The 22637-nt window shown below is 41.3% G+C and overlaps 4 protein-coding genes and 1 pseudogene across 4 annotated transcripts; 1 reads left to right on the forward strand and 4 right to left on the reverse strand.

Moving 5' to 3' along the window:
* The first annotated feature begins 1086 nt into the window (after positions 1 to 1086).
* Positions 1087 to 11418, forward strand: fggy (FGGY carbohydrate kinase domain containing). The gene is made up of 13 exons (XM_016247865.1): positions 1087 to 1560; positions 1671 to 1782; positions 2363 to 2485; positions 2555 to 2683; positions 4009 to 4112; positions 4198 to 4305; positions 4419 to 4480; positions 4553 to 4703; positions 5272 to 5346; positions 5595 to 5715; positions 9595 to 9689; positions 10884 to 10945; positions 11064 to 11418. The coding sequence occupies exons 1-13, from the start codon at positions 1381 to 1383 to the stop codon at positions 11149 to 11151; spliced, it is 1410 nt and encodes a 469-aa protein (XP_016103351.1). The 5' UTR covers positions 1087 to 1380; the 3' UTR covers positions 11152 to 11418.
* Positions 5722 to 9586, reverse strand: LOC107563114 (uncharacterized; annotated as a pseudogene).
* Positions 11419 to 12680: 1262 nt separating the features above from the next.
* Positions 12681 to 14043, reverse strand: LOC107563116 (gastrula zinc finger protein XlCGF7.1-like). The gene has a single exon (XM_016247899.1). It carries the CDS (start codon positions 14003 to 14005, stop codon positions 13046 to 13048), a length of 960 nt encoding a protein of 319 aa, XP_016103385.1. The 5' UTR covers positions 14006 to 14043; the 3' UTR covers positions 12681 to 13045.
* A 275-nt stretch (positions 14044 to 14318) lies between these two features.
* Positions 14319 to 15648, reverse strand: LOC107563083 (gastrula zinc finger protein XlCGF7.1-like). Its single transcript, XM_016247866.1, has 2 exons — positions 15626 to 15648; positions 14319 to 14686 (listed from the first exon to the last, which is right to left on the reverse strand). Exon 2 carries the CDS (start codon positions 14628 to 14630, stop codon positions 14319 to 14321), a length of 312 nt encoding a protein of 103 aa, XP_016103352.1. The 5' UTR covers positions 14631 to 14686; positions 15626 to 15648.
* Positions 15649 to 20009: 4361 nt separating this feature from the next.
* Positions 20010 to 22326, reverse strand: znfl2a (zinc finger-like gene 2a). The gene is made up of 2 exons (XM_016247867.1): positions 22305 to 22326; positions 20010 to 20731 (listed from the first exon to the last, which is right to left on the reverse strand). Exons 1-2 carry the CDS (start codon positions 22324 to 22326, stop codon positions 20079 to 20081), a joined length of 675 nt encoding a protein of 224 aa, XP_016103353.1. The 3' UTR covers positions 20010 to 20078.
* Between the last annotated feature and the right edge of the window lie 311 nt (positions 22327 to 22637).

A 22637-nucleotide genomic window follows, 5' to 3' on the forward strand; every position in this document is an offset into this window, starting at 1 on the left:
TTGTTGATATTGTTTGTGAGTGCACAGAAATAAAAGTAGACCCTTTTCAATTCCGAATGACGTATTACTCTTACCTTTATGAGCAAATATGAGTTATGAAATATGAGTATTAAGTTTCCACTCTTCAGAAAATAAGCCAGTGTCTCCTCAGTGTCCTGCAGAGCTTCAGCTGCACTCCTCCACAAACCACTGGACATGCACATCTATATAGCTTAAACATTTAAACTAACATTGTGATATACTTGAACTGTTTTATCTATAGATGTTATTTTAGGCAAGTGCTGATGATCTGAGAAGGCTAAACTGATCAAGCATAGGCTATAGGCTATGATCAGCTCACTGTCTGCCGCTGGCCTTTACTTCAAACAACAAAAACTTACATTTAACGAACAAAACATACTCCAAATGTTTTTCTAAATTTACTTTATAAAAAAACGAAATGAAATCTAATCACTTTTCCATTACATACAGACCTGAGCTATTGTAATAGCTGAAACAGCAGCAGTATAGACGAGCTCGGGCCTCTATCTGAGAGCTGTGCAGGGCTCTAATCCACTCCATCAAACCTGTTCTGTTCTCAGCTGTGAGCATGCTCGTGATATATGTATTTTAGGTGTGTAAATGTATAATTGCCTTTTCATTCTTTTTTCAGTTTTATTTAAATTTGTAGTTAAAACAACTAAAAATAAATGCATTTTAAAGTTTAGAATTAGACAGCCTTTGCACACAGGCTTACGCTGAAAGCAACTAAATGGAACCTCAAGGTTGATCTAGGAAAATGTGTGCAAATGTATAGGGCCCCATTCCTATATTTTGCCTGGGGCCCCCAATTCACTAAATCCGCCCCTGCCCATATGCACCTGCACGCCGCTGCGCCCCTGATCCAGAGTCCAGACTGATAAACGCATGTAAAGGAAAGCTCGGTTATTTGGTTATTTGGTGCTTCATTATCCTGATCGCTCGTGATTCGCTTTCGCTCTTTTTGGTCGCGCTCGAGCGCCGTAACCGATCCTCCAAAGTACTCGATGTTTACTGTCTTTACTCTCTGAAACTCCGACTAAAGTCCTGCTGAAGCCACTGGAAGTATTAAACTGTAACAAATTATAACATGTGAACATTTGATCTTAGAAGTATTAAACTAACAAATTATAACGTGAACATTTGATACCACAGTCTTTAACTTTTTAGAAACACGCATAAATACTTCGGATCACTGTCGTGGACCGTAGGGTAACGCACTGAGGTCAGACACAACACACATTCACCTGCTGTCTCTCTCTCTCTCTCTCACACACACACACACACACACTCGCTCTCTCTCTCTCTCAATTTCAATTTAAGAGTGTGTGTGCGTGCGTGTGTTGCAGGTCACCCGGTGACATGAGCAGGTATTATGTTGGCGTGGACGTGGGCACTGCCAGTGTGCGAGCAGCTCTGGTCACACGGGACGGTCACGTCACACACACAGCAGAGGAGCCGGTTAACATTTGGGAGCCGTGTGCTGATCATTACGAGCAGTCATCAGAGGATATCTGGAGCAAATGCTGCAGGACTGTGAAGGTGAGCAGCGATGATCGCACTCCTGCATCACTGTCACGCAAACATCTCTGCATAGATCTTCATGTTGCGTAATCTTTTTTCAGTGTTTGACTTTGTTCATGTTGTTATAGCGAGTGACTCAGGACGTTGATGTGGAGTCTGTTCGAGGGATCGGCTTTGATGCCACCTGCTCCTTGGTGGCTCTGGACCGGCACTTCCAGCCCGTGGCTGTCAATCACACAGGTGCGCGTTTCACGAGTCGGTCACACAGTCAATGGAAAGATTATTTATTCAGCTTTCAGATGATGCATAAATCTCAATTTTGAAAAATTGACCCTTATGACTGGTCACATATTTCTTGTATTTGCAGAGGCTTCTGTGAACATGTCTAGTGATGCAGTGAATTGTTGAATAGAGTTACAAATTGAACATTGATTCATGAAAATGAGTAGCTCTAATGCTGTTTTTACTGCAGTTTAAATGATAGACAGTATTAAAAACTCGTTAACAGCCTCATCTTAATGCTCTCCTACTCACAGGTCACGAGGCAGAAGGATCGCAGAACTATTGTAACAATACAGTCTTTAGCAACCTGAAACCCAATCCTTAGGAATAGTTCACCCAACACTGATGCAATGCTACATTTCTACAAACCTGATGAAGAAACACAATCATCCTGATCTCGGATGGCCTGAGGGTGAGCACATTTTCATTTTTAGCTGAACTATTTATTTAACGATCAAGCAAAGTCTAATGAGAGTCATGTATATCTCCAGTGAAGTGATGGTGAATATCGAGCAGCTAAACAGCAGCTGTGTCTCCTGACGCAGGTCTTTATGTACTCTGGTGTGTAAGTGGACCTATTCTCCATCTGACGGCTGGGACGACTCCTTCTGGAGCGCCATCGGTCTGGAGGACCTGATGGAGAACAGTTACTCCAAAATAGGTAGGAGAGAATCGTGCTCTGGGTAAGTTGAGCTGGTTCTGCTGACTGAGGTCTTGTCTTGTGCTGAAGGCCAGCAGGCGTGTTGTCCAGGGGCTCCAGTAGGACGAGGTCTGACCGCAGCGGCGGCTGCAGATCTGGGTCTGATTCAGGGCACCGCTGTGGGCGCTTCGCTCATAGACGCTCACGCAGGAGGCTTAGGTACAGATCCACACACTCCTCAAACTAATGCTGTGCTCGCTCAGACAACACACACAGCTTAGCGTTCGGACAGTTTCATTTCGTTCTTATCGAGTTAAAAACACAAATAAATGCACAGCCATTTGCACTCTGCATGGAAAACATTTATATGAACGCGCTGTTGCACCTCTGAGAACTTTTAAGGCTTATTCTGTGGCGTTTATATAAGCCTCTCGACGGGTTGTGTCACAGAGCTGTAAACGGTTATGCTCAACAAGTGAATGAATCACGTTTGTGCCGAACTCTTATTACAAAGCAAAAGCAAACACTCTTCTTCCATCCATTAACGTTTCTCTAGTTATTGTGCTCGATGTCATCTCACAGACTGAAGCGTTTGTCACAGCAAATCAACACATGCTGTTGTGAATAATTAAGCAAAGCGTCTTCTCATAGGATAAGAACACACAGTCTCATGAATAATTTAATAGACACCGACGCCTCATCGATGTACTACAGTCCATTGCCACGTCACAAATTGTGACGTCAACACGATGTAGATTTTAAACCCGGAAGATGAAAATAGCGCAAAGCTTAAAATTAACTAGTTTTCTCCAACAGTTAAAATTATGGGATGCTAACATTGTCTTCTATGATGTGCAACACAAACACCTCTGCTAAAATCTCAGAAAAAGTAGTCTGGGGTTTCATGACCCTTTAAGGCAAAACAAAACCAGTGTTTTTTTTGTTTTGTTTTTTTATGCACTGGTCAATGTTGAGATTTTGGTCTGTTTTGCTTCCATATCATGTCTTCTTTCAGACTAATAGAGAACAAACACACAAAATACACATTTAAGTGTTTATTTTAATGCAATGGATCTATTTGCGTCTGTAGATTTAAACTCCAATCTATATATTTAGTTTTCTACATTTACATGCACCAAAACTTAGTTTTATTCCTCTTTGTATTCTGAAGGTTTGTTCGTATATCATTTAAACAACATTTTACTCATAAACATGGTGAAAATGTTTGTTTTCTGTCTGTTCACGGTATTTTCTGATTTATGGAAAAACCTTTAAAATGTCAACAAAATCCAACAAGATTATGAATCTGGATTTATTCAGTCTTCAGATTTATGTTGTGGATATGTATGCAAATTAATTCATATTTATTTAGTTAATGCCTCATTTGCATATGTAAACATAACATTTCAGAATACTACAATGTTTCCCATTCTTGTTGTAATTGATGAGCTGGGGAAGTGTGGTGATAAGTATTAGATTTCTGTCCTCTGCTCCGCTGTACAGTCGTGTGTGTGATTCCAGTGATTTCTCTGGTTGTTGCGTAGGGCTGATGGGAGCAGACGTGACGGGGCATCACCTGCCCTGCGAGCATCGGCCGGTCTCGTCCCGTATGGCCCTCATATGCGGCACGTCTTCATGTCACATGGCTGTGAGCTTCATTCTGACGTGACGCTGTATCTGTGTCAGATCCAGTGATGGTTGAATCTCAGCATGTGTTTGTGTTGGTCTCTCAGGTCAGCACACAGCCGCTGTTCGTCCCCGGTGTCTGGGGCCCGTATCTCTCCGCCATGCTGCCGGGGCTGTGGCTCAATGAGGGAGGACAGAGCGCCACGGGACGCCTGGTGAGAGCCGAGCGCTTCAGAATCATGAGCATTCGCATTTGTACTGAACACATCATTATGAAACAAGCCATCAAACTGCGAATGAGCTGCAGGGATCTGACGTGTGTTTTCAGGTGGAGCATGTGGTGAGAGGACACGCGGCGTACAGGCAGCTGGAGGAGCAGGCGGAGCGCAGGTGTGTGTCTGTCAATCATCCTCATCTGATCTCTCTGATCTCAGTCTCATTTCACCGGTTTGCTCCGTGCAGCGGGAAGCAGGTTTACTCGTACCTGAACACTCACCTGGAGGGCATGAGCGCAGACGCAGCGCAGCTGGAGCAGCTGACGGCCCGCCTGCACGTCTGGCCTGATTTCCACGGCAACCGCTCTCCTCTGGCCGACCAGACGGCCCGCGGCGTGGTGAGCAGCAGGACACGCCTCCTCCGGCGCTGATCCGCATCATCAGTGTCTGCATCACGATTCACTGCTGATCACAAGATACAGAAGAGGAAGATTATTTGGAGGAACTTTGAGATTGTCGAGATATTATTTTCATTACAATTAGATGCAAATTAAAGGGTGTTGCTATGTACTTTCTAGGATGTTGTGTTGTGAGTGCTAAGCTGTTGCTAGGGTGTTCTTAATGGTTGCTAGGGTGTTGATAGGATGAATAATTAGAATGGGGAACAAAATCCTTCCAAATTAACCTTTGAATGCATTCTAATGGTTAATGGGAATGTTTTTTAGTATCCCCCCCCCCCTTTATTTTTGGGGACAGTAATGTGAGTGTAAGTGGGAAATGAAATGTGCTTGATGTCATGGTAAATGTCACATCTTAATGGCCCTAGAAAGAACTTGATTTTGTTGGTCAAATAAATTGTAATTTTTTTAAGGTGTTAAGGAAATATAAAAGATTATTTTATGTTTTTGTACTAATTTATGAAGTGCTAGATAGTGGTTTGATGTGTTTACTGATGCATTTGTGCAGGTTGTGGGTCTCACTTTATCACAGACACTGGATGATCTGGCTCTGCTGTATCTCGCAACTCTTCAGGCCATCGCTGTAAGACACACACACACACACATACACTCACTCTCACACATACACACACACTCACTCTCATACACACACACACACACACACACACGGTCACTCAAACACACACACACTCACTCACACACACACACACACACTCACTCACTCACACACACACACACACTCACACTCTCACACACACAAGCTTGGATGCTCCTTTAAGTAAATGATCACATCTTCCAGTGTTAATGTGAATATGTCTCTGTTGTGTGAAGCTCGGCACCAGACACATCATAGACGCCATGAGAGCGGCAGGACATGACATCACGACCCTCTTCCTGTGTGGAGGACTGAGCAAGAATGCCCTGTTTGTGCAGACACATGCCAACACTACAGGTGACTGCACTCATGTCTGCATCACTGACCTGCGCAGACGACATCCTCACGTCCTCACATCACACACAGAGTCTGAGCACTGAACCTCATCACATCACTAACATGAAGACGGGCAGCACTGTGTGTGTTTGGGGTTAGTTAGTGGATGATGTGGGTAGTTAATGTGATTCTCTACACCGGTGTGATCTGTGAGAACTGACTTCATACATCCAGCCTCCAAGATATTCTTGATGGCCGTTCTGCGCTTCCAGGGGACAGTTAGTTCCAGGAAAACCACTTGCTTTGTAGACTCTGATGTTAACACAATATCTGGGCGGAACAAGTGTTTGCGATGTTTTTTGGGAACTTAAGCTGCCTTCCTAGATCTACCTGGAGCTGCCAGTCCTGTGTGGTGGGAAGAATCCCTCCCGTGGAGCTAGGCCGACCCTGTGCCTTCTCCCCAGCTCTGAAGAAGGTGATGTACTGTTTGGGGGTGTGCTGACTCTTACCATCTTGAGTGCTGATTCTCCGCCAGAGACCTTAAGACTTGGTCATGGGGCCATCGGTATCGCCCTTCCCCCAGTGCCATCGAACAACAACTGAGGATGTGCCCCAGGGTGCCCCTCTTCTGGCAAAGTTGGCACTCTGGAGTATTTGCCATTCCCCGGCTATACAGGTTGGATGGGCTGGGGAGAACATCATAAACTGATTGAATGAGAAACTTAATGCGCAATGGTTCAGCTCTCCAGAGCTCCATCCAGGTGATCTTGCGAGGCTCTACATGCTCCCATCTGGTCCAGGCTCCTTGCTTGTACGTGCCCGACCATCTTACTGTAGTGTTCTTCCTCCACCTCTGCTCGTATCTCATCCTGTGCCAGTTGACGTTTCTCCTTCCCATGGCTTTTCTCATAAACTGGTTGGGGAAAACCAAGATGTTATGCCACAGCCATGCCTCTGCTCTATCTACAGCAACCTGAGCCTGCCATGTCTTCATGAGGATTCCTGTAGTCGTGACTTTAATGTCGGAGGAGTCTCGGTACATCATAACCTCCCTGTCTTAAGTAACTTTGAACTCCTCCACTAGGCCACTTATAGGAAGCTGCAGCTTGGTGGAATGCCCATACAGGGCAATACTGCTTAGAGAGCGAGGGAGCCCCAACCACCTCAGGAGGAACTGACTGATAGTTTTCACTACGGTTTCCACTGTTGTCATTGGCACCTCATACACTAGAAGAGGCCAGAGCAGCCTTGGCAGAACTGCATGTTGATATACCCAGGCTTTGAACTTTCCTGGAAGCCCCGATTTATCTATCACGGTGAGCCAGGCAGTAAAATCGCTCCGGGTTTGTTGCGTTGTGGCTGTGTCCTTCAGGAAACTGTCAAAGATCTTGCCCAGGCTCTTGACCGGTTTTTCTGTCACTGTTGGAGGGCAAAGCGGAACTGGTCAGCCACTTTTCCCTTTTTCAACACTAGAGACCTGGACTTGTCTGGTTTAAAACTCATCCTTGCCCATGCAATGAGCTATTCCAGTCCTTGAAGAAGCCATCTGCACGCAGAAACAGATGTTGCTTTCACCGTTAGGTCATCCATAAATGCTCTTATTGCGGGCTGCCAAGTACCAGATCTAGACATTGGGCCTCTACTTTCCACCTCTGCTGGCTTGACGATCATGTTCCTGGCTAATGCAAAGAGTGGCACTGAGATTGTGCAGCCAGTGACCTTACCCTTCTCCAGCCGGTGCCATGAAGATATTAATGACCCTGAGGAGACTCTCAACCTAAAGTCACTATAATAGTCCAGAATTATGTTACTAATCATCTCTGGAACATGGTGTCTTGTCATTGCTGTCTCGATGAGCTTGTGTGGGATGAAACCATAGGCATTTGATAGATCTAGCCAGAGTGCTGCAAGGTCTCCTCTGCTTTCTCTTGCCTCCCGGATCAACTGGGTCACTATTCATGTATGCTCCAGTGACACCTGGGACTCCCCCCTTCTGTACTGAGGTATCTATATGCATTCTTTAGGAGGAACTCAGTTAGACGTTGGGCCACAATCTTAAAGAAGATCTTCCTTTCGACGCTGAGCAACAAAATGATACGAAACTGCTCTCTTACTTGAATCCTCTTCTTTCGGTATCCATATACCCTCTGCATGTCTCCACTACGCAGCAACCTTTCCTCTTCGCCAGATCACCTTCAAGATCCTCCAGAGACACACTAGGACCTAGGGCACTGCTTATAGACCTTATAAGGTACTTCACTGGGACCTGAGACAGAGCTAGTTCTTGCAGTTTTGACTGCTTATTTGACTTCCTTCAGGGTAGGCTCAGAGATGTTAAATTGGGTCTCTGGTTCTGGAGGTGTTACCAGTTCCTCACATAGGCCAAGGTCTTGCTCCCTCAAATTGTCACTAAAGGTGAAACTGAGATGGTGATTGACTTCCTCTGCAGAGCAAATGAGTTGGCCACTCCGCTTCTGTCCCAGTAGTCTCTTGGCAAAGCCAAAGGGTTTGGCAATAAAAGCACTGCACTTTCGGGCCCTCTCCTTGCCCTTCCTACGATGCCACTCAGCCCGCCTCAGTGTAATGAGCCTCCTCCTTATGATGTCTGTTAGGTCTGACAATGCAGCTTTCTCCTTCTCCTCAGCCAACTTAGATTGGTGCTTCAGGGATCTGAGTCCTTGTCTCAGCTGGCTGATCTTGTGTTCCCACCGGTTTGGTCTTGCTGGATCACTTGTTCCCTGCTTCTCCGAGGTGCCAAACCGTTCTGAGCCTATGCTCATTATGAGGGTGCACATAGTTTGGAGTTTCTGGTCCGCATTCCCCTTCGATGTCACCTCCAGTATCTTATCTACATCCTCATCCAACTGGAGCCACTTCTTCTTATTAGCAGCAGGCCACTTCATTCGAAGCTGTTCTGATGTCCTGCTTTGTGGGGGGACTTGTGTTGCATGGAGGTTCTGGGCACTGTGGGGTGACTCCAGGCCGGGCTCCTCCTCCGTCTGACCAAGTTCTGTAGTCAGCACCACAAAACTTGTAGTGCTGTCTCCTGCTCCTGTGCATTGCTTCACTTGTTCCCTCCTCAAACAGGCCATTTTTGTCTGGTGGATCTTCAGACCTCTATGATTTCTACACCCCTTTCCACATACAGACTGCACCTGTAATCGATTTTCCATTTGCTTGGTTTATTACCAATTGGTCCACCCTATTGGAATGCTCATCTTCCCGCCCTCTCGGGCATCCCTGGGGGTATAGTTCTAAAGGGTTCTTCGTAGCTTATTTGGGTGCTCCCTCACTCTAGCTGTAGTTTGGGTTGCTAGCCCTTGCTGCCCCCAGATACTGTCTTTCCGTGCTGTCTTCTGTCTCTCCAGCCGTCACCATTCTTTTCATGGACATCATCCAGTCTTTCCTGGAGGTCATTGGCAGAGCCAGAAGTGATAATTATAACATACACCTTCTGGTGCTACTTGGACACGTCTTCAGTGAAGAAGTATATATCATGGTAGTATTTTTTTGCTGACTTAAATGTGATAAAAACTGCTGCATTACAATAATTGTTAATTTAATATAATATTGATAACTAGACATTCATTTTTCTGAAGAAAATGTCAGTGGTTTCTGCCGTGGCAGAACTCAGCACTAGGCAGTCTCTATGATGTTCAGAATGATTGCTAGGGCGTTGCTATGTGGTTGTTAGGCAGTTGCTATGTTGTTCTGGGTGGATGCTAGGGTGTTGTGGGTCACCAAATTCACCTGATTCAAATGCAGTCAGATGAACAGAAGTTTCAGACACACACAGATACTTGATCTCTCGGTTCTTTGCTCATTATGACGCATTTGTGTGTGCGAGTGTGTGTGTGTTTGTGTGTGTTTGTGTGTGTGTGTGTGTGTGTGTGTGTGCAGGTCTGCCGGTGGTTCTGCCGGCGGAGCGAGAGGCTGTGCTGCTGGGAGCCGCTGTGATCGGAGCCTGTGCTTCATCTGACTGCAGCTCCATACAGGTACAGACAGCCCTCACTAATACATCATTCTAGGATTTCATGTGAAGAGCAAGATTTGATGAGACCGTTACCTATGTGATGCCTTTTTGTAAATCAGCACCACTATCTCACTATATAGTAAGTCAATAGTAGCCTACCACTTAAACTAGTACCAAGTAAACAGAAATGTTTTAAATCTTTCTGCAGTACAGTTCAAATCGGTACACATTACTATTGGATTAACAGAATATTGTCACTCACATTCAGACACTCTCACACAGACACAGACACTCTCTCACACACACACACACACAAACACACACTCGCACGCACACACACACACACACACACTCACACACACACACACACACACACACACACACAAACGTGTGCACACTCCCACTCGTATTTGTAAATATTAAGTCGTAAAACGACTACTTAAATATGAATTCTGCGTGTCTCTGTGTTTATGAATGGCGCAGACGCGCGGTTTTGTGTAGTGCTCGTACTGAAACCTGTTTTATGCCTTAAATGTAAATACACAACACAGAATTTCAGAGGAAAAAAATAATTAGGCTATTGTAAAAATAAATAAAACTTGTTTTTATGCTTTCAAATAATTAGACATGTTTTGGGAACAATAAAACATAACCTTGGAAAAAAATAAAACATTTCATAGGGCCCTGAACATGTAATTTTTGTTAAACTTTTGATAAATTGATGTTAAATTGTTCAAGTTTCATGATTTTAATTAATTAGATATGTTTTGTTGGTTAATAATTTAATTTAACCATTAAAAAGGGGTCCAGAAAATTGAAAACTGAAAAAAAACAGTTTACATTCACTTTAGACATAGCTGTGTTTACGTGAATACTCAAGATGGGCTTTTTGACATCATTGTGTGTGTATTTGCATGAATGTATTTAAATGAAGACACAACAGAGAACTCAATCCTGTACTTGCAGACAGACAGAAGGACTGAAGTCCCCTAAAAAAGCTCTAGAACCTTCCCTGAGAGCGTCATCAGTTCAGCTGCTCCCACACCGTCAGATGAGAACTGAACTGAGCTGAATTCATCTGAATAATGACACTATTGTCTACTGCAGAGCTAACATTCATGAGTTATTTTCCTGTTTATTTCTGTGACGCTGCATTATATAAAGCACTATAGAAATAAATGTGACTTGACAAAGGAGCATCCTGGTGTCTTTCTAGGAAGCAATGAGGAGAATGACCAGAATCGGGCGTGTTGTCAGACCAAACCCTGGGCTCGAGAGGTGAGGTTCAGTGATGTGTTCATGCTTTCATTCTGTCAGTACCAAGACACTCATATCTCAGGATTCTTGTGCATCAGTGTCTGTAACCGTACGAATGAATGTTGGTGTGTGTGTAAAGCTTCTACAGGAGGAAGTACACCGTGTTTCTGCGCCTTTATGATCATCAGAAGGAGTGTGTGGCGCTGATGGAAACCGAAGCAGTGTGACATGCAGACGCTTTCTGAAGAGCAGATTAAACACGGAGATCCTTGAGCTGAAGACCAAAAACAGCTTTTCATTCATCTACTATGGTTCAGCCTTTTACACCTAAATATCACCCAGATAAAATCTGTTAAAACACTTCAGGTAAAAGTTGACCACAGCTACTCACAAGAGAAACCAAGTTTGTTTTAAAGATCAGTTTAACATGATTTATTTGTGTGCGTGTGTGTTTTAAAAACTGAACATCAGTTCACAAATAAAATACACATATTGAAATGTCACTTTGTTCTAATAGTTATTTTGGAATGTAAAAATGCTTAAAATACTAACTTGATATATACTTAGTTTTAATAAATAATTAATTACTGACAACATAAAAATACAATTTAGAATTGTTTTTTGAAAAAGTAATATTTGTTTAACCTGGAAAATGTCCACATTACAGGGATAATTCCCCCAAAATGAACATTTGCTGTTAGTTTACTCCTCCTCAAGCCAACGAAGACTTCTTTTCTTCAGCTGAACAGTAAAGAAGATTTTAGCTGAAACCGTGATTCATACAGTGTAAGTCAATGGCTACCGTCACTCTGAGAGTCAGAAAAGCACATCAGGCAACACGAAATGAATCCCCGTGGCTCCTGGCGATATATTGAGGCCTTATGAAGCGAAAAGATCAGTCTGTGGAAGAAACATTATTTACAACATGATTACTGTAATCCAGCCTCAGGCAAACGGGGAAATCTGATTCTTTTCTGCCAACTGGTTCTTTCGGACAGTTTGTTTCAGTGAACTGGTTCAATTCTCTAGTTAGTTTATATAATCACACAATGACGTAATGTATACGCAATTATATTATTAAAGCACACAATAATGCTGTGAAACGTGGATGTTTTACTTGTCAAAAGCACATAAAGCGAGTAAACTAGTCTTCATCAGCTCACCTTTCTACAGAACCATAAACCCGTTCATTTCTCTCCTCCATGCAAGCTCTGGGTTCACACAAGCTCACATCAGCAGCTCATCCGTCTTCAGTCCGAGTCCAGCTGTTTCTTCGGTTCGGTGACTGCTGGAGGAGCTGGGTCTGAGTCAGTTCATTCATCGCAGGATCAGGTACACCAGTGTTTGGCTCATTTCTAGTCTCAGAGACTGTCAGGCGTCTGAAAGCGAGTTGTAGATCTGCTGCTCGAGCCACGGACTGCTTCAGTCTGAACTGCTTTCATCTAGTTCACCAAAAACAACCAGTTCAAAAGAATGCTTTTTATTATTCTCAAAAATGAATAAATTAATATATGTATTTTGCATTCATGTCTGGTGTTTAGTCCAACCAGTCACTATTGAGTTACGAGGTTAGGGCTATGATACGTTCCTTACCACTCTTGCTGCAAGCATAAAGTAAAGATCTGGAGGACTTTAGTGAAGAAAAAAAGCTTTATTACTTTATTATTGAGACACAATGTTGAAACAATTCTGAACTCAAGCACGTCTGTCCTCTGTGCTCATTAAATGAGCAGCTCTGTACAACGTTTTGCTCTCATTTATTGACATTTCATAATGTACAATACAGTGGTCTTAGTTAAAGTAATAAATAAATAATATGAATGTACTTTATTTAGCAATGAATGAACATGTGGCCAAACAATGCAAAGTACACAGTTTGTGTATTGCAAAGGTCCTTATTTCACATTTTCATCAATGCTGTAGTTGATAGGTTTCCAACACTCTTCTGATCTCACGTTCTCACTGCACGACTTTTCAGTTCACCACCTCTCACAAACTGTGACTGATACAATGAATTTAAGGATATGCATGGAGAAATAATACACAGCATTGTCTGATGAATGCTACTGCACACAGCTAACGTCGTGTAGAAAGAGCTGCTACTCTCCAGCATGTAGATGTTCAAGAAAATGACTTTGCAAGATAACATCTGAGTTTCTCTGTTGACTTCTGCTCATTTGGTAACTTCTGGAGACAGTTTCTCCGGTGCGACAGCAGAGCGCTGGAGGTGATGAAGCTCCGTCCACACGGCGGGCAGCGGTGCGGTTTCTCTCCGCTGTGAACTCTCTCGTGTATCTTCAGGTTCCCCGACTGACTGAAACTCTTGTCGCAGTGCGAGCACTTGTAGGGTTTCTCTCCCGTATGGACTTTCTGGTGTTCCTTCAGATATTTGGCTCTGGAGAAGCTGTTCCCGCACACCGAGCACACGTGAGCTTTCTCTCCGGTGTGGATCTTCTGGTGCTCCTTCAGGTAACCCAGCTGTGAAAACATCTTTCCACAGAAGGAGCACAGCAAGAGCTTCTGGTGGATTTTCTGGTGTATCTTCAGGTGCTTTGCTGAGATGAAGCTCTTCCCGCACCGATCGCAGCCGAAGGGTCGTTCTCCAGAGTGCGAGTGCTGGTGGTTTCTGAGGATCGTAGCCTGTGTGAAGCTCTTCCCGCACTCGTGGCATGTGAAAGGCCTCTCTCCGGAGTGAATCCGCATGTGGTTCTTGAAGTGTCCCTTGCGGATGAAGCTCTTGTCACACAGGAGGCAGGTGAAGGGCTTCTCTCCCGTGTGGATCCGGATGTGGTTCTCCAGACTCTCCTTGCGTGTGAAGCTCTTGGAGCAGTGCGAGCAGCTGAAGGGTTTCTCTCCACTGTGAGTCTGCAGGTGTCTCTTCAGGTCTGCGTTCTTGAAGAAGCTGCTGCCGCACTGCAGACAGCTGTAGTTTCTCTCTCCGCTGTGGATTCTAATGTGGCTGTTAAGGTTGACTTTGAGCGTGAAACTCTTCCCGCACTGAGCGCAGATGAACGGAGATTTCTTGGCTCCTGTTCTCTTCTGGGAGAAATCATCTTCAGTCTGTGATTGTTCTGCAGTCATGATCTTCTGATGATCTTCATTCACTTCTTCACTTTCCACCTTCACTTCCAGCAGATCTGAAACCAATTCAGACAATGAGGTCAAATAAGAACGAAATTAACCACCATTTCACGGCAGAAATCAAGAGGTCCAGATGAAGACATGAACTGATCCAATGACAACAGTCGTAATATTATTATTCCCCAGTCACGCATAAAGCAATTGTAAATTCACGACTGATTATTGGGTATTGAGGCAAGAACCATGGACATGGATTAGGCCATGATATCTAATATCAGAGCCGTGTTCTGCTCAAAGCGAAGGAGAAAATGTTCTATGGTGCGGCTAAATGGTGCTGAATATTGGACTCCTTGCGTGTGAAGCTCTTGGAGCAGTGCGAGCAGCTGAAGGGTTTCTCTCCACTGTGAGTCTGCAGGTGTCTCTTCAGGTCTGCGTTCTTGAAGAAGCTGCTGCCGCACTGCAGACAGCTGTAGTTTCTCTCTCCGCTGTGGATTCTAATGTGGCTGTTAAGGTTGACTTTGAGCGTGAAACTCTTCCCGCACTGAGCGCAGATGAACGGAGATTTCTTGGCTCCTGTTCTCTTCTGGGAGAAATCATCTTCAGTCTGTGATTGTTCTGCAGTCATGATCTTCTGATGATCTTCATTCACTTCTTCACTTTCCACCTTCACTTCCAGCAGATCTGAAACCAATTCAGACAATGAGGTCAAATAAGAACGAAATTAACCACCATTTCACGGCAGAAATCAAGAGGTCCAGATGAAGACATGAACTGATCCAATGACAACAGTCGTAATATTATTATTCCCCAGTCACGCATAAAGCAATTGTAAATTCACGACTGATTATTGGGTATTGAGGCAAGAACCATGGACATGGATTAGGCCATGATATCTAATATCAGAGCCGTGTTCTGCTCAAAGCGAAGGAGAAAATGTTCTATGGTGCGGCTAAATGGTGCTGAATATTGGAATTATAACACCTAGTCCTGTTATGCAAACTGAAAAAAATAGCTAGTTTTATAATTTTGTTGTGTGTTTTTGTCAGTTTTATTTTAATAGTATTAATTAGTTTTAGTTATTTTAATACTTCAAGTTAAATGAAGTGAAAATGAGAAATGTTGCGCTTCAAACTAAATCATAAGCATACAGTTTAAAGCAGCCTGTCAGATGCGTGCTGTATAATGCATTTCAGACGTGTTTTCCTCAGCACATAACTTACATTATACTGTCATATTTGTACATGTGCAAGTTTTACATGATTTCCATTTTTCCTAATATCAAGCGAGTCTCTGTTAGATTGCACAGACTTCACTGAAGAAGCGGCGGTGTGCGCATGAACGTCAGACACACGGAGCACATTACAATAGAAGAGCTATAACTCTGACTAAAATATATTTTACATTCAAAAGTGGAAGCACTTCAAATCTCTTCCCCATTTACACCAGCACTAAACTAAACTGCAGTATGAAGAGAGTGTTGCAGCAGTCATTTTTATTTAATGAATGAGCCATCGTTTATTCAACAAGCCACTGTTTAATAAAAAAGAAAAAATGCATTACTTGATGATTTTGCCCCCACACACATCAGTCATTAAAGTAGAATCAATAATCCTCTCCGACCTCTCTGTTCCTCAGTCTCTTCCTCTTCCTCTTCCTCTTCCTCTCTGTGTGTTTCTGCATCACTCTCGTCTTCACTCTCCTCTTTAATAAACTCCATCTTTACAGAAGCGTAACTCGAACCTGGAAACTGTTGGAGCAGATGCAGAGCAGAAAGACATTATTAGTATTTAGTGAGTGCTGGATTCATCACATCATCACTCACGAATATTAAATATGTGTATGATGTGAGAGGATAACCTGCTGGTGTGAATGTGTTTCTTAGCTTCACCTCTCGCTGTTCTCTGTCACTCTTTAGACATTCACTGATATTTCTTGCTATTATCAGAACTTTTTCTGCATATTGTAATATTGTTTCTTTTTTCAATTCTTGTCAAGTTTTATTCATTTTTGTAGTTGATAATGATTCATACTGTAAATGTTACATCTATATTTTCTGTCACTGTATATAACCTGATATGATGTTTCTCTCTGGGTGTTATTGCTGTCACCGTTACACTCATGTCTGGAATTAATAACTATATCAGGGCTTTGTGTGATCAGATCAGAAACGGCAGGTCTGTAGGGATTTTAGGACTGAACTCGGTGTTGTTTGCACTGCACTGCACTGCCCGACTACAAACATATCAGCAAAAGCAGGTGTTTATGGACTGTATTAATGCTGAAACCCTGTGTTTCTCAGCTTCTGTTTATTGATTCGCTCTATTCAGCACTGGCGACATGAACAGGTCTTGAACAGAATCAGTGTAGTGCTCACTTATATCCGCTACTACCGACTCGTTTACAGACGGTAAACTACAGGAAAACAGTAATTCGGTTACCGTCACGCCGCCGCTTTGTTCATTCAATGACCGCTGCTCCGCTGGCGCCACACCCGGAAGTAGACGATCACAGGCTGCTTTCAGCCAATCAGACAAACCGCTTTTGTTAAAGGTGCAGGAAGAGATTTCTCTGTTAAATGGTTAACAATGTTTGTCATATTTTACATGCGTTAAATGGTAACAATCACATATTTAATGTTATTTTAGGTTACAAAAATGATTTTAATCATATATTTATACTATAGTAATACTGTGATGCTAAAACACTACATACAAACAAACAAACTGAAGACAACATGTTAGAAAAAGAAAATAATTCAGTTATCCAGTCATTTCAGCTGATGGAAACTAATAGAACGGGATTAGACTTAAAGTGATCGCTCAGCCAGAAATGAAAACTATCATTAGCTGGCATGTCACTGCAATCCTGAATGACTTTCCTTTCTTCTGTCGCGTGTAAATGAAGACGTTCTGAAGAAGGTTAGTCACCAAACAGTTTCAGTCCCCATTGACTTCCTCTGGAGTTTTTGTCCATACAATGGAAGTCAATGGGAACCAAAACTGTTTGGTGACTAACCTTCTTCAGAACGTCTTATGTTCATGTTCCACAGAAGAAAGTCATGTAGGTTTGGAAGGGCATGAGTAAATGATGACAGAATGAGCATGGCCCCTTTAAAAGAGTCTTTATCTCCTGGACAACAGCAGTATTACTAATTACTCTAATATTTGCTGTAAGTGGAAAATCATGAAAATAAGCCTGTTTGCTCAGAATGACTTCTTCTCCATATGAACAAATATATGAGATTATTCCTGCAAAATGATTTAATGGATCAAAATTATTTTGATAACTTTTTGCCATTTGGCATTGTCTAGAGCTGTCATGTGGTGAAGATCTGACAAAGGAGTTCGAAGGGGCCTTTTTTAAAATTAGAATGTTATTGTGTTGTGATTTGGAGGATGTAGATTTGTGGTTCTAGAAAAGAATATGAGTGCTGTTCAACTTCATGAAGGATGCTTGTGTTAAAGGCTAGAGTTATGTTTGTTCAGTCTGGTTATGTGCCGGTCAGAAATGATTCAGGGCTCGGGGCAGAAATGACATGAAACAGTATGCTCCCAAAATTGAAGATGAAATCGGTTTCTGTTTTTTTTTATAGCATATGATATAGGAATTATCAGACGAGCAAGAGTGTTTTTTATGAAAATCAACACGATTTAGACAACAGTAGCCTGGTTTCCATTAAAGGGAACTATGCAGTTTTGCATTGTGATTACAAAATAATGCCATCACACAATGACATCATACATTTTTGTCCTGCCTTTAGCAACTTTCCCTGAAAATTAGCTGGCAACACTGACATGGAGTAAACATGGAGGCCACTGAATTTTACTCGTTTACTCATTCATTTAGAAGCTGATGTGCTGCGAAAGCCAGCGAATTCACGAGCAGGCGAATGTGAGTGCAAAGTTTTTCAGTATTTACAGTACGACCCCTTATGTTCAGCTTGTATAGAGCTGTTACTGTAAAACCGTGAAACACCACCGCCTCTGCCCTGACCAAACAACCACCGATATATAAACTCTCGACAGCGTGGAACACATACAAAAGTGTGTCAGAATACCCGTCTTGGCACGTATCCTTGAACACAGTCGGTTATGTCTTAAATGAACATAAACAGTTGAGAACGAAATCAAATGTGTATCAGTATATTAGACCTATGAATTGTGTTTAAAGTGACCGCGCCTAATTTACTAGCTGCTGTAGGTGTCCTTAATATTAATCAAATAAATAAGTAAATGTATTGCTCTTGACTGAATAACTTAGCTTTACAATTAATCTATATTTAATTTATACAGTGAATATACAATATTATCTCATTATTCAATTTCTGTACTTGAACACCTACAAATCTCAAAACCCCAAGCATCTTTAATTTGTATCTTTGTATTATTTATTTATATGAGCTATTCCTTGTAATTTTGTCCATTGTTCATACTGACTGTTCACTTGTCTTTAATAATGTTTGATCTTTGTTAGGCTAGTAGTTTTTGCTGTGGTATTAAAATTGGAATCAAGAATTGTAAAATTGAACTGGTATATATTTTTGGTGTCATATAATCAAATTTATTATAATACAAGATAACATGGGTCAAAAACAATGATAACATTTATTTAAACAACAAAGTTACTTACTTACTAAGCTAACACCATGCTTCTTGATGATATCTTCCAAGGGTAGCGTGCACAGGGTGAAAAGAAACGGTCCTAGTACTGAGCCTTGTGGTACTCCATACTGAACTTGTCATCGATATGATACCTTTAACGTGTAGAAATAAGAGACAGACCTTGTTTTTGGAATGGTACCATACACAAGTAATTTTATTCATTTAAAATTGTTGTTACTCCTGAATTTAAACCATCCATTTACAGCAATAGACATGTTTTAATTATTTGTTTAATAGACTTTATCAAGATGGCAAGAACTTCACTGCAGGAAATGTGTTTTAGTGAGTGACACATTCTCTCCTGAGGAGCTACTTTGGAGCATGAATTTCTCTAGCAGCAGGTATTTATTATGTATGAATGACTTTAAAGCAAAGTTTTTCAGTATTTACAGTACGACCCCTTATGTTCAGCTTGTATAGAGCTGTTACTGTAAAACCGTGAAACACCACCGCCTCTGCCCTGACCAAACAACCACCGATATATAAACTCTCGACAGCGTGGAACACATACAAAAGTGTGTCAGAATACCCGTCTTGGCACGTATCCTTGAACACAGTCGGTTATGTCTTAAATGAACATAAACAGTTGAGAACGAAATCAAATGTGTATCAGTATATTAGACCTATGAATTGTGTTTAAAGTGACCGCGCCTAATTTACTAGCTGCTGTAGGTGTCCTTAATATTAATCAAATAAATAAGTAAATGTATTGCTCTTGACTGAATAACTTAGCTTTACAATTAATCTATATTTAATTTATACAGTGAATATACAATATTATCTCATTATTCAATTTCTGTACTTGAACACCTACAAATCTCAAAACCCCAAGCATCTTTAATTTGTATCTTTGTATTATTTATTTATATGAGCTATTCCTTGTAATTTTGTCCATTGTTCATACTGACTGTTCACTTGTCTTTAATAATGTTTGATCTTTGTTAGGCTAGTAGTTTTTGCTGTGGTATTAAAATTGGAATCAAGAATTGTAAAATTGAACTGGTATATATTTTTGGTGTCATATAATCAAATTTATTATAATACAAGATAACATGGGTCAAAAACAATGATAACATTTATTTAAACAACAAAGTTACTTACTTACTAAGCTAACACCATGCTTCTTGATGATATCTCCCAAGGGTAGCGTGCACAGGGTGAAAAGAAACGGTCCTAGTACTGAGCCTTGTGGTACTCCATACTGAACTTGTCATCGATATGATACCTTTAACGTGTAGAAATAAGAGACAGACCTTGTTTTTGGAATGGTACCATACACAAGTAATTTTATTCATTTAAAATTGTTGTTACTCCTGAATTTAAACCATCCATTTAGAGCAATAGACATGTTTTAATTATTTGTTTAATAGACTTTATCAAGATGGCAAGAACTTCACTGCAGGAAATGTGTTTTAGTGAGTGACACATTCTCTCCTGAGGAGCATGAATTTCTCTAGCAGCAGGTATTTATTATGTATGAATGACTTTAAATGTCTTTTAAGAGCGGTCATTTGGGTGAAACTCCTCCCGCATGGAGCGCAGTGATACGGCTTCACTTCCTTCGCATCGTTGTGAACGCTCTCATGTGCTTTCAGCTTTCCTGCCACTCTAAAACCTTTCCCACACTGAGGACAGATGTACGGCTTCACATCAGAGTGAGTTTTTAAGTGAGTCTGAAAGTTTCCGCTTTGTGCAAAAGTTTTCCCGCACTGCTGGCATGTAAAAGGCTTCTCTTCACTGTGAACTCTCATGTGCCCTCTAAGGCTTCCTTTTTGTCGAAAACTCCTCTCACACTGATTGCACTTGAACGGCTTCTCTCCAGTGTGGATTCTTATGTGTTCTGTAAGGCTTGCTCTTTGTTTAAACCCATTTCCACAGTACTTGCATGTGAAAGGTCTCTCGCCAGTGTGGATTCTCATGTGATCCTTCAGGCTTCCCTTACACGTGAAACTCCTTCCACACTGACCGCAGGTGCACGAATTTCTAGCTCCAGTTCTCTGAGTTCTTTTTTGTGACACATTCTTTTTATTCAGTTCTTCACTTTCCTCTTCAACTTCCATCAGGTCTGAAAGGAACAAATTAAATTGATTAAAAACACAAAAAAATCAAGTAAATTGACAATAAACGTGAAATAAGAAATAAAAGTGACCCCATTTAACAACACAACCAAGCTCAAGCATCTATTTTATATCATCATGGTTCACTTTATAATGTTAAACTTTAATCATTTTAGATCCTAAAAGCATGAGTTATCAAGAAAATCTGGTCAAACATTAATCAATATTTCCGAGGTTTTGTCTCTACAACATGAACATAATGCAAAATACTGGATAAATTAACCATCCTAATAATAATGGTTAATAGTGGCTTTGGTAAGACAGAAATGTTTCAGAAATGGTAATGCTCTGCTACACAATGTGTGTCCGAGATAAATGTTGTGTGATTACAAGGAGTTAGATCACATTATAAGGAGTTATGCAATTAACACTAACTTGAACTTGTTTGGGTGGAAATGTAACACACACGAAGACAAGATGAAGATAAGCGGTCTTTAATAAATCCACAGATAGTTAAATCCAAACAAGGGAAGGCTGGCGACACGCATAACATTGACGAGACAAACTCAAACTGAACACACAGGAACTTAAATGCACAGACCAAACTAGGATAATAAACAAGACACAGCTGGGACCCGTTTCATAAAAAAGGTTTACCAAATAAGCCAGGTTTATTTCAGTTAGTCTGACTTATTGTCAGTTGATTTGGTTCAAAATAAGTCAGAATAACTGAAATAAGTCTGGCTTGTTTGGTAAACTTGTTTTATGAAACAGCCCCCTGAACATACTGATGAACTCAAATCAGAAACCATGACAACAAACTAAAGAGAGAACAGTGAGAACACACACCGAGTCCATATGATTGTGACACATATGCATATTTACATACTTAATTACCTATATTTTATTTGAAGATATTTCATAATAGCAACACTATGAATGCAAATTGAATTATTTCCCTCAGCCTATAAAAGCGAAGATGTCTGAAATCGAATTCATGGAAATACTGAATAATAACCCCATTGATTACAAAAAGTATTACTGTAAGTATCGCATGGCACTCAGATCCTTCAGTGCTGATTCTGGTGGCCCATCTTACCCCAAAGTTCTCGGTTTATCTTTTTTTTTTTTCTCGAATAATAAACCTAAAAAATAAAACTATATATTTAGTTTTCTGCCTAAATCTCGCAAATGTTGATTTTCAGATTAAATAAAATAATTAACAAATAGCATAACATCATAAGTTTTGAGATGATTTTATATGCATGCATTTGTAGACTTATAACTATTAACATTATTATTTAAATCATACCATCCATCTACAAAAAAAAAAAATATATATATATATTGCACATATAAAACAAATACGTGATGTTATTCGCGGTAGGTTGCATGTGTGTAAATCATCCTCGAATATCTGTACAGTGGTCATGCAATAATCACAGTGTGTTAACATCATTCTTTGTGTGTCCATTGTCTCCAAAAGACTGCGCGCAAACGCAGAGGTCATGCGGTGAGGTGACACGTGGACTTCAGACAGCTTCAGATACAGATATGCCTCTGTGTGTGTTTCTGCATCACTCTCCTCTTTAATGACCTCCATCGCGAGCTTCGGCAGCTGATTCTTGTTTAGCGTTAAGTCAAGTCACCTTTATTTATATAGTGCTTTTAACAATACAGATTGTCTCAAAGCAACTGTACAGCATTAATTAGGAAAATAGTGTGTCAATAATGCAGAAGGACAATAGTAAACACTCATTATTCAGTTAAAGACAGTTCATCATTGAATTCAGTGATGTCATCATCCAGCTCAGCTCAGTTTAAATAGTATCTGTGCAATCAAGTCCACGATATCGCTGGAAATGAAGTGTCCCCAACTAAGCAAGCCAGAGGAATCGAAGCTCCATCGGTGAC

This window comes from Sinocyclocheilus grahami, unplaced genomic scaffold (genome assembly GCF_001515645.1).
Source record: "Sinocyclocheilus grahami isolate Dianchi unplaced genomic scaffold, SAMN03320097.WGS_v1.1 scaffold857.1, whole genome shotgun sequence".
Classification (NCBI taxonomy): domain Eukaryota; kingdom Metazoa; phylum Chordata; class Actinopteri; order Cypriniformes; family Cyprinidae; genus Sinocyclocheilus; species Sinocyclocheilus grahami.

Excerpts from the sequence above, each read along its gene's own strand:
- LOC107563083 (XM_016247866.1), bottom strand. The coding sequence starts at position 14,630 with ATGACTGCAGAACAATCACAGACTGAAGATGATTTCTCCCAGAAGAGA.
- LOC107563116 (XM_016247899.1), bottom strand. The coding sequence starts at position 14,005 with ATGACTGCAGAACAATCACAGACTGAAGATGATTTCTCCCAGAAGAGA.
- znfl2a (XM_016247867.1), bottom strand. The coding sequence starts at position 22,326 with ATGGAGGTCATTAAAGAGGAGA. Across the intron at positions 20,732-22,304 it reads GGAGGTCATTAAAGAGGAGA|ACCTGATGGAAGTTGAAGAG; the intron begins GTGATGCAGAAA and ends TGTTCCTTTCAG.
- fggy (XM_016247865.1), top strand. The coding sequence starts at position 1,381 with ATGAGCAGGTATTATGTTGGCGTGGACGTGGGCACTGCCAGTGTGCGA. Across the intron at positions 2,486-2,554 it reads GAACAGTTACTCCAAAATAG|GCCAGCAGGCGTGTTGTCCA; the intron begins GTAGGAGAGAAT and ends CTTGTGCTGAAG. Across the intron at positions 5,347-5,594 it reads CAACTCTTCAGGCCATCGCT|CTCGGCACCAGACACATCAT; the intron begins GTAAGACACACA and ends TGTTGTGTGAAG.